This window comes from Calliphora vicina, chromosome 4, assembly GCF_958450345.1.
Source record: "Calliphora vicina chromosome 4, idCalVici1.1, whole genome shotgun sequence".
Taxonomy (NCBI): domain Eukaryota; kingdom Metazoa; phylum Arthropoda; class Insecta; order Diptera; family Calliphoridae; genus Calliphora; species Calliphora vicina.
This window is the reverse complement of record NC_088783.1, coordinates 90,669,973-90,686,676: the sequence shown is the minus strand read 5'-3', so window position 1 is coordinate 90,686,676 and position 16,704 is coordinate 90,669,973. Positions and strand designations below refer to the sequence as shown.

Here is a 16,704-nt window from a genome sequence, read left to right as displayed (position 1 = left end):
TTCCAAAATGTCCCAAGGTCATAACTTAAAGTGAGTGAAGATAAATATGCCGAGTTAAATATGTTGTAGAGGTTGTGACATATTTGCAAATTTGGGACATATTCACAAATATGTTTTGCTTTTTGTGACATATTTGCCATACTTACATTCACTCATATTTAAAAACTATTTAATACGTATTTTTTAAAAACAAATTGTGATCGAATTAAGACAGATGACAAGATGGGATATACCTCATTTTAAAGGTAAATCACTCAGCATTTGTCACCATTATTGCGCTTTTCCCAAAATTTCGTCTGACTATTTTTAAAATTTTTATGAAATGATACTGTTGATCCTCGGAAGAATTTTTATGAAAATTATTATTAGAATTCGATAAATCTGTAAGTTCTAAAGAGGAATAATTCTAAAATCCAATATAAAAGATCATTTGTATAATCCTAGTTTAGATCACATTTATATCTGACAAACCCTTGTCAGATTATGCGATAGAGCCACCGTAAATAAAAAATATATATACAATATAAATAACCAAACATTTTAATTAATAAAAATTATGTACATGAAAATATAAAACATTAATTACACGGTGCTACGATGGAAAAAAACTTGGAAAAAGACCTAGCGTGGGTTATAGAGCTTGATATAGAAGCTTATTATAAGAAAATTTAGTTCTTAACAAAACGTGGGTTTAATTATTCAAATCGGATCAAAATTGTAAAAGTTATTCAACTTACACCTTTTAGTATTTTCTGCCCCAGCCCATATGAATAAAAAAAAAACAAAAAACTATACAAAAAAAAATATTTGTACAATTTTTAATTTACAAGGTAAATTTTATCGAACTTTTTTCGAAAATGTTTAATAACTTTTGCAAGTATAAACCAATTTTAACAAATGATGTCTCGTTTTTATCTATATAAAATTGTCTTTAATATTCTGTGCAAAAAGAAATATGGTTTCATAGAAAAAAAAATTAAACAACTATTGTTGAATTTAAAAAATTACGAAAAAAATAAGAATGCAATCGAAACTTTATATAAAAATAAATAAAGATTTTGTGCATACATTTTATGAAAGCCTAATTCTTTACCTATCCATAGTTGTTTAAAATTTTTAAATCGGTCTAAAAATGTGTGAGTTAGAGGTACTACAGTCCTACGACCTATCCTAAAACAGTTTTTTCAAAATAGCTCAAAATTTTGAGGGTGTTTTAAAACATTTGAAAACGGTTTCAGTATGTCCTCACCTAGGCCTACAACCTCCATTAGCTTGCTTTTCATGTTCTGACAAAAAGTGTTATTTTGTAGCAGAGTGTTATCTTTATCTTTCAATAGCCAATAGCAATATAAACTTTTAAATTTTATTTCTATTATTTGTTAAATTTAATCTTTAATACAACATTTATTAATTTAAGTATTTTTATAATATAACAACTAATCTTTTTTTCTATAATCAAAAATACATAACAATAAGCAGTATATACAATAAATATATATATAAAAACTGTTTTAAAATTTCTATAACATTTTACATATTAAAAAAGGTAAGGCTTATAAATTTCTTAATGCAGGTGACAATTGCCAACAATGTCTCATTAAAATGCGGTATGTCCCATCCTGTCATCTATCTTAGTTTGTCCACAATTGTCGAAAATTCTTCCGAGGATCAACAGTGAAAAATGATAATTTTCATAAAAATTTTAAAAACTGTCAGACGAAATTATGGAAAAAGAGCTATGAAGGTGCCAAATGCTAGTTCATTTCCCTTTAAAATTATGTATGTCCCATCCTGTCATCTATCTTAGTTTGTCCACAATTGTCGAAAATTATTCCAAGGATCAACAGTGAAAAATTAAAATTAATAATGGTGACAAATGCTGAGTGATTTACCTTTAAAATGAGGTATATCCCATCTTGTCATCTGTCTTAATTCGATCACAATTTGTTTTTAAAAAATACGTATTAAATAGTTTTTAAATATGAGTGAATGTAAGTATGGCAAATATGTCACAAAAAGCAAAACATATTTGTGAATATGTCCCAAATTTTCAAATATGTCACAAACTCTAAAAACGAATTTATAAATATGTAATGACGTAAGGCGTTACGACTAAACATATTTGGAAATATTTAATAACGTAAAGTTTTACGTCGAAACATATTTAACTCGGCATATTTATCTTCACTCACTTCATAACTTACATGTACCCAAATAATAGTTCACTTATTCACATACACAAATTCACACAATTTTGAATGTGAAATTTAAAAACCAAAAGTTCAACTTTGACCATAAATTAAAAAAAGTTTTGGCCAATGAAAATCGATTCTGAACCACTGTGCGACGAAATTCGGACCGACGCACAGTAATTCATTCTCATATAACGACAGGACAAAAATAGAAGGATAGAAGGATTCATATACCTACCATATATCCTGAACGGAAAAAGTGCCATATTTTGCAAAATTTTACAATAAAATTCAAAAATTGTTCACTAACTTTTTTAACTGTGGTATATCCTTCCTTATTAACTTGACAATAAGAATTTGCAAATTTTGCAGCATTTTGTTAGTAGGTCTTTCTACTGCCCAGTCTAGCATGTTTTATATTATATTAAGTGTTGCTTGTTGTCTGTTTTCAGAGATTTATTGGAATCATATTATATGTCATGTTTAAAAGAAGCAGATGTTCTTAAACATCGAGGTCAAGTGATATCATCGATGCAAAAAAAGGAGCATAATCAATTATGGATTGGAATTGTTAATGACAAGTTTGATCAATTTTGGGCGGTCAATAGAAGACTTATGGAACCCAGCGGAGAACTGGATACATTTAGGCATGTTCCAGTGCGTTTTTATAATGAGGTGAGTAAGTTGATAATTGGATTTTTTTCTAAAAAAAATATCCAGCAACAAATTAATTATTGAGAAAATATTTAATGACCGAATAGTAATATACAGAATTACGAAGCGTCTTCGGATTAAAATATTAAATTTTATTTTGTCTTTAAAAAAAATACCTTCAACTTATACATATGGCTAATTCACAAGGTCTCCTCCTCTCTATCATGTCATATTGTCATAATTTTCTAATATTTCACAATGGTTTAAAAATGTAATTGCCTTTCAAGTAAAAAATGTCCAATAGTGTTTAGTGCGATTTAAGTGTACATTTGAATGACAAAACATAATTTTTTAACAGGTATTTGTTGCGGAATGATTCATCACAAAATTTTGTGACGTACTCTACAAAAATGGAAGTAACTTTGAAAGTTGAAGTGTATCTTCGAAATTTTATACCTAAAATGTTCAGCAAATTTATGTAAAATGTTACGAAGAACATTTTTGTATATGTTAACCTCTAAATCTAAATAAACATGATTAGTGAGTATGTATAACAACTGACATATTTAATTTACATGTCTTTGAAACTTTGTTTGTATTTACATGTATAGACGAAACTTTTTTTGAAATGAGGCTTTTATCATAACTAAACGAAAGTATTAAATTAATCAAAATCTAAAACAATCCAAAAAGGAATACACTCAGGTCTCATATAAGGAAAATTTCTTATGGCGGGGTGTATCATTACAACCCGCTCTCATATAACTTCGCTTTCGAATTTTGCAAACACAATTTGTTGTTGGTTTGTGATCACACTTAGAGAATTGAAGAGAGCAAAAATCCACATGCATTAATACATACACATGTTTGCTCTTTTTACAATCCAATTTATTTATGTGTATGTGTGTGTGTTTTTTTGTTTCTTTTGCTAAAAAAGTATCAAAACTTTTTACTCGAATTTGCTTTGTTGTCAAACAATTTATGTGCAAATAACCAACGTAAGAGCTAATGCGACCGAATGTGTAATTGTAGGGCAAGAGTATGTGTTTTATTTTTGTAAAAATTAAGCTATATCGATTCGCACCGAATTATAGTTCCCTTTTTGTAGACAATTTAATTATGTACTTACAATCTAGAGATCTGCATTAATACCATTAAATGAGAAAAATGTGAAAAGTGTGAAAAGTGTTTTCTCTACAATTATATTATTAATGCAGTAAACGTTGCTATTGCTCCGGAATGCAGAAACCATATTGGAACCGTTTGTTTTTATGGGTTTTTGTCTGTTTTTTTGAAAGTAAAATAAAAAATTTCGTTTTTACATATATATTGAAACGACAATAAAAAACTAAAATTTGTGTTTGTTTTCAATATAAATTCCCAAATGGAAATTTTTATTTTCTAAAACAGGCAGTGAAATTATTGTGCATCTGATTTTTAAGCAATTAAGGTTTTTCCAACATTTTATGGTCTTTTACGCCTAATAAGCCTGTTTGTTTCATTCAGGTAACAAAACGCGCGAAACCCATAAAAAAGAGTTTTTTCAACATTTTTCAAATAAAATTCATATTTTTGAATAATTCTTCTAGGTATCAAAACCCGCGAAAAGCCATCATAAAAAAGAGGTTTTTTCAACATTTTTCAATGAAAATTCATTTTTTAAATAATTTTTACAGTCATATGATATTTATATATTATACAATCTATATATATTAAAATGGATGTTTGTATGTGGGTATGTATGTTCCGAATGAACTCAAAAACGGCTGGACCGATTTTGATGCAATGTTCAGGGAATCTTCAGAAAAGCCCAGCGGTTATCACTGTACAGACAGATTTTTTATATTAGGTGTGTGGGCGGAGGGGTGTGTAAAAATCCAATTTTTATATTATACCGCTAATGCCCTATCTATATATATAAAAATGGATGTTTGTATGTGGGTATGTATGTATGTTCCGAATGAACTCAAAAACGGCTCCACCGATTTTGATGAAATTTTACGGAATCTTCAGAAAAGCATAGCGGGTAACACTGTAAATCATACTTTTATTACAATAAGTATGATGACTACAGGAATCACAAGGATGTACTGATTGGCGCAATGAACAAACATTACTTACATTGCAGCATTTTGAAGTTCCCTAAGGAGTCCCCGGGAATGTGGTGTTCGTACGGTAAAGTTATTCTGCCACAAGTTATTGAGCCGTCTGAGCTGTTTCTAAGTTACATTTTCTATTTTAAAACACTTCCTTCAAAATATCCAAAAGAACAACTCATGCTTTTAAATGACGTCGGTTTCATGCCCACCTTTAAAGTTCAAGGCCAAATGTACCACAGAATTTGATCCCGCTTCCCAAGTACGAAGTTCCTTCAAATTTATTTCACTGGAAATGAAGCTACAGAAGCCGAATGCTATCAACGAAGCGTGTGCATTTGCTGCAATACCCTTCCGCCGAAATTTTCTCAAAGCAATTGTCGGACATCGGAAATGGTAAAACTCCAATTGATCCCTCCACAAATGAGATTTCATTCCCGGACTTCTGCCAAATGGAAATGAATATTCAAGAAGTTGTCGACAAAGTATTCCCAAGTCTTACAACCAACTACAACAATTCGGATTGGCTGTGGGAACATGCAATTTTGGCACCAACAAATTATGATGTTAACAAGCTCAATAAGCAAATACAATTGAAACTGCCTGGTGAAACAATAAAATACAAATAGATTGAAACAGTAATGAACGAAGAACAAGCCGTCGATTATCCTACTGAATTTTTGAATTCATTGGATCCAGCCGGAATGCCACTTCAATGTATTAACATTGAAGGTTGGATCACCGACTAAATTATCGAGATGCAATACAAAACAGATGTTTTCTAAGGGCCAGCAACGCGGACCGGGTTCAGCTAGTATTTCATAAAAATGGATGTGTGTATGTATGTTCCGTATGGACTCAAAAATGGCTGGACCTATTTTGATGATATTTTAATGATGTCTTCAGAAAAGCCTTTTGGGTAACAGTGTAAAGTCAGATTTTAATTTTCTGTCTGTAATAAACAATTTGGTTTACTCTTGTTATATGGTCATGAATAAGATATTTCCATACTAAATTTTTGAATTTATTGGAACCAGCCGAAATGCCACTACATGTATTAACATTGAAGGTTGATTCACCGACTTTGTCCGACACTGTATATTAAAATCGAGATCGATATGCAATATAAAACAGATGTTTTCTAAAGGCCAGCAACGCGGACCGGGTTCAGCTAGTATTTTTTATAAAACATTTCAGTTTCAAAGATTTTCGATTGTCTTAATAGTGCCTCTCTTTATGGTGATAATTGCTACAGATCTGCAATTCAGCTTAACATTGAAGGACATACTACGTTTATACGTAGCCTATTCGCAAATAAAAATAATTTGCAATTAACTAACTCTCTGTTTATATGTCACTTTGGTTACGGAAAATTCTTATTTTTTTAAATGCAAAAATTTAAGAATTAAAAATTCTTGATTGTCTTGCAATCCATTTAATGCAAAAACGCAATGAAATATTTAAAAAACGAAAGAAATACTAAAAATATTAAAAAATATGGCAATATTTAAAATCTTATTTGCAAATAGTGTCGTTAATCAGGAATTGTTTTCGTGAGTTAACTATTTGCAAATGAAAAATTAATTCACTGTTTATACGGCTAATTTGTCTACTTTCAATATATTTATTTGCGAATAAAGGTAGGGTCAGACTACGCAAATTATTTGACACAAGATCTTTCATGTGTTTGATCAAAACTACATCAAATAATTCATGGGTTGATTTTGTGTTCACACTGTACACATTTATTTGCCATATTTGTTTAATCAAACTACACCGAAATACTATCAAACACACAAAGGGGAAAATATATTTGACTTGTGGTCACATTTATGGTAATATTTGTTCTAAATAATTATTAAATAAAGCTGCAAAACAACTTTAATTTCTTTCATCAATAAAAAAGACATTTCTAGAAAGTAAAATATTACCTGATTTTGCTTTACATTTGAAAGAATTATGAAATTTCAGTACTTTTATTTAAGCGTCAAATATTTTATGTTTCTAGTTTGAACAGAAAATATTTTTCCACTGCAAACAAGAAAACAGCTGAATTTGGTCAAACAAATTTATTTGCCAATATGAAAACATTCTTGTAATGTGACCAATGTGTGACCACTAAACACCAAATATTTTCCTTCATTTTGGGTATTTTTTTATTTGATCTTGCAATTCATTTGCAAGATCAAACAGCGTCAAATAACAGCTGTTGCATCATGTGTTATCGCAAAAGTAGTGTTGCTATATCTTAAATTAAAAATCGCTAAAAAATGAAAACAAATCGCGAAAAGAACACAAGCTTGAACAATTTAATAATATAATTATTAAATGTTTATTTATTAAATTATATTACTATCACAATTCATAATTGAAATTGAATGGAAATGTAATCATGTTTTATACTTGAAAAATATTTGAAATATTAAATATTTTTCAAACAAAAAACATATGGCTTGAATTTATGTTTCTAAATTAGTTCAGTCAAGCTCTTCTAGCAACTGTGAACTTGTACACGACGGGATAACGAATGTTGATGCTGACTTTGAAGCAGATTTATGTATTGAACATAAAGACCCAAGTTGCGATAAAATTGACAATATTGATTTTGAGAGCCACATATATGCAGATTATTTTTTTTAAGATGTTTTTGAAAATTCTGCAGCTATAAATTTCGAACTAGTTTCTATGAGATACTTTGTTGGATACGTAGCATTTAAAGTCATTCCAAAATTACAATGCGAAAAATGTAGTGACGAATTGAGAAAGATGGATGAAGTTCTTACAGCACCAAGCGAACTTTTTATATATTTTAAAAATTATCAGTCGCTTACAGATTTTGGAAATCTAGCAGCTCCATCATTCAAACTAATTGATGCAAGCAAAAGACATATTTTAATATTTCATAAAATGTTTAAATCTGAGCCCCAAAAAATTGGTATAAAATCTTTTATTATTGAGTCGTGTAAACGCTTGACCCCAGAGTGGTTTGCCGACGTTTGTTCTCAACACAGAATAGAAGATTTGGACTTTCTACTATTAGTACTCCTCCGAAAGCATTGATCTTGATCTTTAGAAAAAGGAAGTTCCAAGAAATGAAAAGTACAAATTTTAATAAACGAATGATTTAATTTACTAAAATATAAATGTGTGTGAAGTTAGCTCCGAAAATTAGCTCCGTTTTTTAACATTACCTATGTTAATGTGTAAACTGACATACTTCGTACTCAAAGACTGTTTGGTTAACAGAGCTGCATTATTTTCAGCTCATTTAACATTTTATGATATAAAATCAAAATAAAATGGTTTTACCGATCATTCAGTTTAAATATATAATAACAATTTTTTTAAAAATTAGATAAAAAAAAATTAAATATTTATTTATGAACTATCGTTGATTTCTTTGCTTTTAGAGTATTTTTATACCAGATACATAAGAGACACATGGACATAAAAAAAAATTAAAAATTCTAAATTGCGGTAAAACTAGTCATAATAGGGTGGAAAGGCTTGATTTCAGAAATGTACAGTTTATATTCAGAATTTATTTCATATTAATTTAAAAATAGTGACATTTCACATTTTGTTAAAAGGGCAGATGGAAATTTGGAAAAAATGGTTAAATTTTGGAATTGTGCCCGATCTTGCCCTAATACGGTGGAATGCCATTACTTCAGAGAGTTCAGAACTGTTTAGCATATATTTAGAATTTATTTCAGATCAGAGTAATTTGACTTTTCAAATAGTGAAATTTCACATTTTGTTAAAAGGGGCAAATTGAAATTTTGAAAAAATGGTTGAATTTTGAAATTGTGCTCGATCTTGCCCTAATAGAGTGGAAAGCCATCACTTCAGAGAGTTCAGAACTGTTTAGTTTATATTCAGAATTTATTTCAGATCAGAGTAATTTGACTTTTCAAATAGTGAAATTTCACATTTTGTTAAAAGGGGCACATTGAAATTTTGAAAAAATGGTTAAATTTTGAAATTGTGCTCGATCTTGCCCTAATGGAGTGGAAAGCCATCACTTCAGAGAGTTCAGAACTGTTTAGTTTATATTCAGAATTTATTTCAGGTCGGAGTAATTTGACTTTTCAAATAGTGAAATTTCACATTTTGTTAAAAGGGGCACATTGAAATTTTGAAAAAATGGTTAAATTTTGAAATTGTGCTCGATCTAGTCCTAATGTGTTGGAAAGCCATTGCTTCATAGAGTTCAGAACTGTTCACCGTATATACAGAATTTATTTCAGATCGGAGATATTAATTTTCCATATAGTGAAATTTCACATTTTTTTAAAAGGGGCACATGGAAATTTGGAAAAAATTGTTAAATTTTGAATTTGTGCTCGATCTAGTCCTAATGGGTTGGAAAGCCATTACTTCAGAGAGTTAAGAACTGTTCACCGTATATCCAGAATTTATTTCAGATCGGAGATATATAATTTTCCATATAGTGAAATTTCACATTTTTTTAAAAGGGGCACATGGAAATTTGGAAAAAATTGTTAAATTTTGGAATTGTGCTCGATCTAGTCCTAATGGGTTTGAAAGCCATTGCTTCAGAAGTTCAGTTTATATACAGAATTTATTTCAGATCGGTGTAATTTGTCTTTTCAAATAGTGAAATTTCTCATTTTGTTAAAAGGCTCACATTGAAATTTTGAAAAAATGGTTAAATTTTGAAATTGTGCTCGATCTAGTCCGAATACGCTGGAAAGCCATTACTTCAGAGAGTCCAGAATTGTTCACCTTATAATCAGAATTTATTTCAGATCAGAGTAATTTGACTTTTCAAATAGTGAAATTTCGCATTTTGTTAAAAGGGGCACATTGAAATTTTGAAAAAAGCCATCACTTCAGAGAGTTCAGAACTGTTTAGTTTATATTCAGAATTTATTTCAGATCGCAGTAATTTGACTTTTCAAATTGTGAAATTTCACATTTTGTTAAAAGGGGCACATTGAAATTTTGAAAAAATGGTTAAATTTTGAAATTGTGCTCGATCTAGTCCTAATGGGTTGGAAAGCCATTGCTTCAGAGAGTTCAGAACTGTTCACCGTATATTCAGAATTTGATTGACTCTTACAATAATCAGCGAAAAAGTATATAAAAACAGCTGATCTTTCAAGTGAAGAAAAATTAAAAAAAACTTTCTAAACAAATATATATTTATATATATTTTGAATCGGTTTTATTATGACTTCGAAACGTAAAATGTTCTGGTGCAATACACCCAAGTTTAGGCAGCAAAAGACAACTGATAGACAGTATTCTAATAGATTTCAAGAGTTATCTGACGATGATGATTCAGGGTCTGAAGAAGGAGAATTTAAAGAGTACTCTGTAAAAATTCCACCAATAGTTGTGGACTCCTGTCATAGTTTTTGTAATGTAATCAAGTTACTTGGAGACAACTGCAAATATAAGAGAAGGCACAAAAGTCTTGGCAAACACCTTATCTATTTATGAGGAAACTATAAAACTCTAAAACGAAAAGGCTATAACTTTTAACACACACCCAGTTAAAGATCAAAACAAGTTCAAACTGGTACTATTTGGTTTACCACAAATGAATACAAAAACCATTTTTGAAGAATTCAAACAAAGTTTTAATATTGAAGCAATTAATATAAAAAAGATTACAACATCAAAATCTACGGCAGATGATGCTATATTTATGTTAGAGTTCAATAGAAACCAGATTTCCAAACGGGAAGTTTTAAGAATTATATATTTTCATAATATTGCCATTCATTGGAGAAATCCCCTCCAAACCAACGCAGTGTACAAAATGTGCCATGTTTGGCCACGGATCGTCAAATTGCCATAGATCAACTAATTGCATTGGTTGTGGAGGGCAGCATGACTACTCAACCTGCCAATTAAATAAAACTTCATTTGAAGGACCCGTGGTTTACAAATGCTTCAACTGTGTTAAAAAGAATCTTAAAAACGTAAATCATCGGGCTGACGATGCACGCTGTTCATCAAGACGGGAGTATTTAGAAATGAGACAAAAAGTATCAGCAAACCGTACAAAAGTAAGTTTTAAACAACCTGAGTTAAATTTTTCAGCACATGAGTTTCCACCAATTCTTAGTAATGCACATGGGCCTAATAATTTATGGTCAAATGATTGCAATGAAGCTTCTACGTCAAATGATAGTCGTCGTAATAATTCTAAAGATGATAATTTATCTAATGAAAAGATCTTAGAAATATATTTCGAGGCACTAGATGCCTTGGAAAAGTGTAAAACTAAATTTGACAAAATGCGAGTACTCGGGAACATGCTGAAATATGTCATATAATCAACAAACATTAACCATGATTCGTGTTATGCAATTTAATGCCCAAGGCATAACAAGTAGTACTGCAATTAATCAATTAGAACACGTTTTGAAAGAAAAACAAATAGATTTAGTTTTTATTAACGAAACATTTTTGAAATCATATAATAAACTCAAATTATTAAATTATAAAGTATATAGAGAAGATAGAACAACCCATGGAGGTGGCGTATTAATAGCTGTCAGAAATACAATACCTCATAGGCAGGTTGCAAAATTCAACACAACAAAAATCGAAAACATATCTATTGTAATAGAGATAAATAATCGCCCAATCAGGTTTACATCTGCTTAGAATGTGTAACAAATATTATGGTAAGCGCATCTAAAAAAGTTCCAGTTGGCGAGAAACGAACATGGCAAAGAAAACTCTCTAAACTAAGTTTATACCTAATTGGACAGCGAAACAGATTCAAGCGTAAGTTGCAAAGATGTAATCAACAGTCTGAGAGACAAGTTATTTTGTGTATATTAAAACAGCTTAACATTTTAATCAACCAAAATGTTTCTATTGATAGAAATAACTACTGGAATAACTTTTAAAAAGTCTGCCTACTGGCAAACAAAAATTCTGGAAAATTGCAAAGACAGTAATTGGTAAAAATAACGCCGTCGGTAATTTGACAGTTAATGGCCACGTTGTACATGATAATGTTAGTAAAGCTAATCTCATTGCAGATGTTTTTGAACACTCTCACCAAATAACAAAGAGAATAATATCAACAGCTGATCAAGATGTAAACAAATATATTAGGTGGATAGATTTGCAACCAATACAAAGCAAAGCTAATGATCTAACAACTATTGAAAAAGTAAAATTCTTTACTAAAAATTTGAAAAATAAAAAAGCTCCTGGTATTGACGGAATTCCGACAATCATTTTAAAAAAGATGCCAGATAATTTCTTTGAATTTATAACAAAATTTTTAATTGGTGCTTGTGCAATGGATAATTTAATTACTAAAAATAAAGTCAACAGAAAAAGTACTGGAATCATTTTCTTAGACATCGAAAAAGCCTTCGATTCCATATGGCACGATGGATTGATATTTAAACTTAATAAATTTAATTATCCAATATATAAAAATTATTAAAAGTTTTTTATCAAACAGATTCTTTGAAGTAAGGGTAGATGGAGGTGCCTCAACACATAGAAGCATCCCCGCCGAAGTGCCGCAAGGCTCAATACTATCACCAACATTATACTCAATTTTCATATCGGACTTTAAAACAACAAAATATCAAACAGTTGCATTTTATGCTGACGATTCTGCACTTATTGCCAGTGAAAAAGTATCAAACGCCATTATTAAGAGAATGAAAAAAGGATTATTGGATTCCCAGAAGTTTTTCGATAAGTGGAAAATCAAAATCAACCAAGATAAGACTCCGGCAATAATATTTCCCTTTAATAAATCACCAAAAAGAATACCGAGTAACCATCTTACTATAAACGGAATAACAATACCAATACAAGATACAATAAAGTATCTTGGCGTTATTATGGATAAAAAATTAACGTTTAAACCACATATATTATATACCTGTGAAAAAGCATTAAAATGTGGACGAGCGCTATTACCACTTCTTAACAGAAAATCGAAACTAAATTCCAACAACAAATTGTTACTTTATAAAATGTGCATACGACCGATCATGACATATAGTTGTCAAGTTTAGTTTCAAAACTGTGCCAAAACAAACCTTAAAAAGCTTCAAGTCATTCAAAATAAAAACTTAAAAACTGTTTTTAATTTGTCACGAAGATTTTCCACTAATCGTCTACATAATAATTATAATCAGAAAATGCTTAATACTTTATTTAATGAAATATTACTCAGATTTGAAGATAGGTGTAGATCTTCAAATTTTTAATCTATAAGAAATTTGCTAGATTAACTAAATCTTGACAACTTCTGTAAAGAAGTTACTGAAGCAAGTTCAAAAAAAAAAATTCCTTAAAATATTTAAGGTTTTTTTTTCTATCTTTTTACCTAATTGTATGACTCATATCTCTAGCTTATAATATTGTAAATAGTTAAGTTTTAAATTGATGTAATACTTTAAGTAAAATTTCATAATATATATATACTAAATTAAATAATTACTAATGATTGATGATAGTAATAAATAAATAAAAAAAATAATATTCAGAATTTATTTCAGATCGGAGATATATAATTTTCCATGTAGTGAAATTTCACATTTTATTTTAAAGGGGCACATGGAAATTTGGAAAAAATGGTTAAATTTTGGAATTGTGCTCGATCTAGTCCTAATGGGTTGGAAAGCCATTACTTCAGAGAGTTCAGGACCGTTCATCGTATATTCAGAATTTATTTCAGATCGGAGATATATAATTTTCCATATAGTGAAATTTCACATTTTTTTAAAAGGTGCACATGGAAATTTGGAAAAAATTGTTAAATTTTGAAATTGTGCTCGATCTAGTCCGAATACGCTGGAAAGTCATTATAAAGTCATATAAACTAAACAGTTCTGAACTTTCTGAAGTGATGGCTTTCCAACTCATTAGGACTAGATCGAGCACAATTTCAAAATTTAACCATTTTTTCCAAATTTCCATGTGCCCCTTTTAAAAAAATGTGAAATTTTACTATATGGAAAATTATATATCTCCGATCTGAAATAGATTCTGGATATACGGTGGACAGTTCTGAACTCTCTGAAGTGATGGCTTTCCACTCAATTAGGGCAAGATCGACCACAATTTCAAAATTTAACCATTTTTTCAAAATTTCAATGTGCCCGTTTTAACAAAATATGAAATTTCACTATTTGAAAAGTCAAATTACTCTGATCTGAAATATATTCTGAATATAAGGTGAACAATTCTGTACTCTCTGAAGTAATGGCTTTCCAGCGTATTCGGAGTAGATCGAGCACAATTTCAAAATTTAACCATTTTTTCAAAATTTTAATGTGCCCCTTTTAACAAAATGTGAAATTTCACTATTTGAAAAGACAAATTACTCCGATCTGAAATAAATTCTGAATATAAACTATACAGTTCTGAACTCTCTGAAGTGATGGATTTCCACTCCATTAGGGCAAGATCGAGCACAATTTCAAAATGTAACCATTTTTTCAAAATTTCAATGTGCCCCTTTTATAAAAATGTGAGATTTCACTATTTGAAAAGTCAAATTACTCTGATCTGAAATAAATTCTGAATATAAACTAAACAGTTCTGAACTCTCTGAAGTAATGGCATTCCACCGTATTAGGGCAAGATCGAGCACAATTCCAAAATTTAACCATTTTTTCCAAATTTCCATCTGCCCTTTTAACAAAATGTGAAATTTCACTATTTTTAAATTAATATGAAATAAATTCTGAATATAAACTGTACATTTCTGAAATCAAGCCTTTCCACCCTATTATGACTAGTTTTACCACAATTTAGAATTTTTGTTCATGTCCATGTGTCTCTCATGTATCTGGTATAAAAATACGCTAAAAGCAAAGGAATCAACGATAGTTCATAAATAAATATTTAATTTTTTGTTTATCTCATTTTAAAAAAAATTGTTGTCATATATTTAAACTGAATGATCGGTAAAACCATTTTATTTTGATTTTATATCATAAAATGTTAAATGAGCTGAAAATAATGCAGCTCTGTTAACCTAACAGTCTTTGAGTACGAAGTATGTTAGTTTACACATTAACATAGGTAATGTTAAAAAACGGGGCTAACTTTCGGAGCTAACTTCATCCAAATGCAAAATTTAACCTTTCTAATGAGAGACAACTTAACCCTCTAACCGGCAAGGCTGCCTTTAGGCGGGTATGTAATGCTGCTTTATTTGGTTATTTTTCCCGTTATAACGGTAAATATTTGTAAAGAGACAAACAATTTACTTATTGTGATAAACAAGAACGTGCACTTGTCTTTTGTTTGTTTTTATTCCAACGTATTTCTTTTATTTTTCAAACAATAACCTGGTATATTATTTCACCTCCAAATAAAATTGGCCGGTTAGAGGGTTAACGGTACTTTTTGAAAGTAATTAATTTTTTTCTTATTCTTGTTGTTTGCCTTAATTATGCGATCAAATGTTCTTGGTGCTATTTTAAGTGGACGATTCGTATAAACGCAGACGTGAAATTTGTTTTTAAAAAAGTTACCAAAAATTAAATAAATAAACGCTTCTAATAGTAACATCTCAATTTACTGCAATTTTTCTATTTGAATCAATAAATTTCATCACTTTTAAAGATGCCCAAGGGAACTTTTTTGTCCGATCAAGAAAAGATTCAAATTAAATTTTTTCACGACCAAGGATGTTCCAATAGTGTGGTGCGAAATTTCTTGAAGAAAGGTCAAAATTATGGAGTTCGAAAACCCACAAAGGGAAATACAAAACTAACAAGAAGACAACTTAATCTAATAAAACAAGAATCAACCCGCAACAAATTGAATTCCACAAAAGTAAAGAATAAATTTAATCTTCTAGTGACTTCTAAACACGTTGCACACATTTTACGAAACGATGAAAACATAAAATGGAAAAAGCCGAAATGTAAACCAATGCTAAAAAAGCACCATAAAGAAAACCGTCTAAAATTCGCAATAAAATATATGAAATGGACAGATGAGTGGAAAAAAGTAATTTTCTCTGACGAAAAAAAATTAAATTTGGACGGTCCTGACTCATGCTATTGGCACGATTTGAGATCTAACGATGTTCGAATGTCAAAACGTAATTTCGGTGGTGGCAGTGTTATAGATTGGTCAGCGTTTTCTGCAGTTGGCAAGTCGAAAATATGTTTTGTTCCGACAAAAATGAATAGTGCGATTTATAACGAATGGATGAAAAAATGGATGAAGATTGCATATTCCAACAAGATAATGCTGCAATCCATGTTTCTAAGCAATCGAAATCTTGGTTTAATGAACATAGCCTTCCTCTGTTGGACTGGCCGGCTTGTAGTCCGGACTTAAACCCAATGGAGAACTTGTGGGGATACATTGCCCCTAAAGTTTATGCAAATAATGCCCAGAATGAAAGCATAATGAATGTGACAGAGCTGAAACTAAGAATTAAACAAGTCTGGGAGGAAATTGATTTCAATCTGCTTAAAAAATTAGTGGAATCAATGCCACGCCGTATTTTTGAAATAATCCATACCAAAGGATCATCCACACATTATTAATAATGCTACAGTAAGCCCATAAATTAAAGTGCGTTTATAGGAAAATACCCTTAAAAATGGCTGTTAATCTCAAAATTTAATTAAATAAAAATAAATAAAGTACAAATGATTTTTTTTTTAACAATATTTTAAGTGAAGTCTTAACTAATTTAATAAACAAATTTGTAGCCTCCTAAATAGGTTCATGTTTAATGTTTACAATCTTTTTAAAAAAAGTAGTGGGCGTTTATA

General features: G+C 30.0%; 1 protein-coding gene across 1 annotated transcript in view; it reads left to right on the top strand.

Annotated features, from left to right (window-relative positions):
- Atg5 (autophagy protein 5) overlaps positions 1–16,704 on the top strand; it is a 318,890-nt gene that overhangs the window by 158,740 nt on the left and 143,446 nt on the right. The window contains exon 4 of the mRNA XM_065506799.1: positions 2,645–2,867. Within this exon, the coding sequence (XP_065362871.1) occupies positions 2,645–2,867 (223 nt within the window). The remainder of the gene's footprint in view (positions 1–2,644; positions 2,868–16,704) is intronic.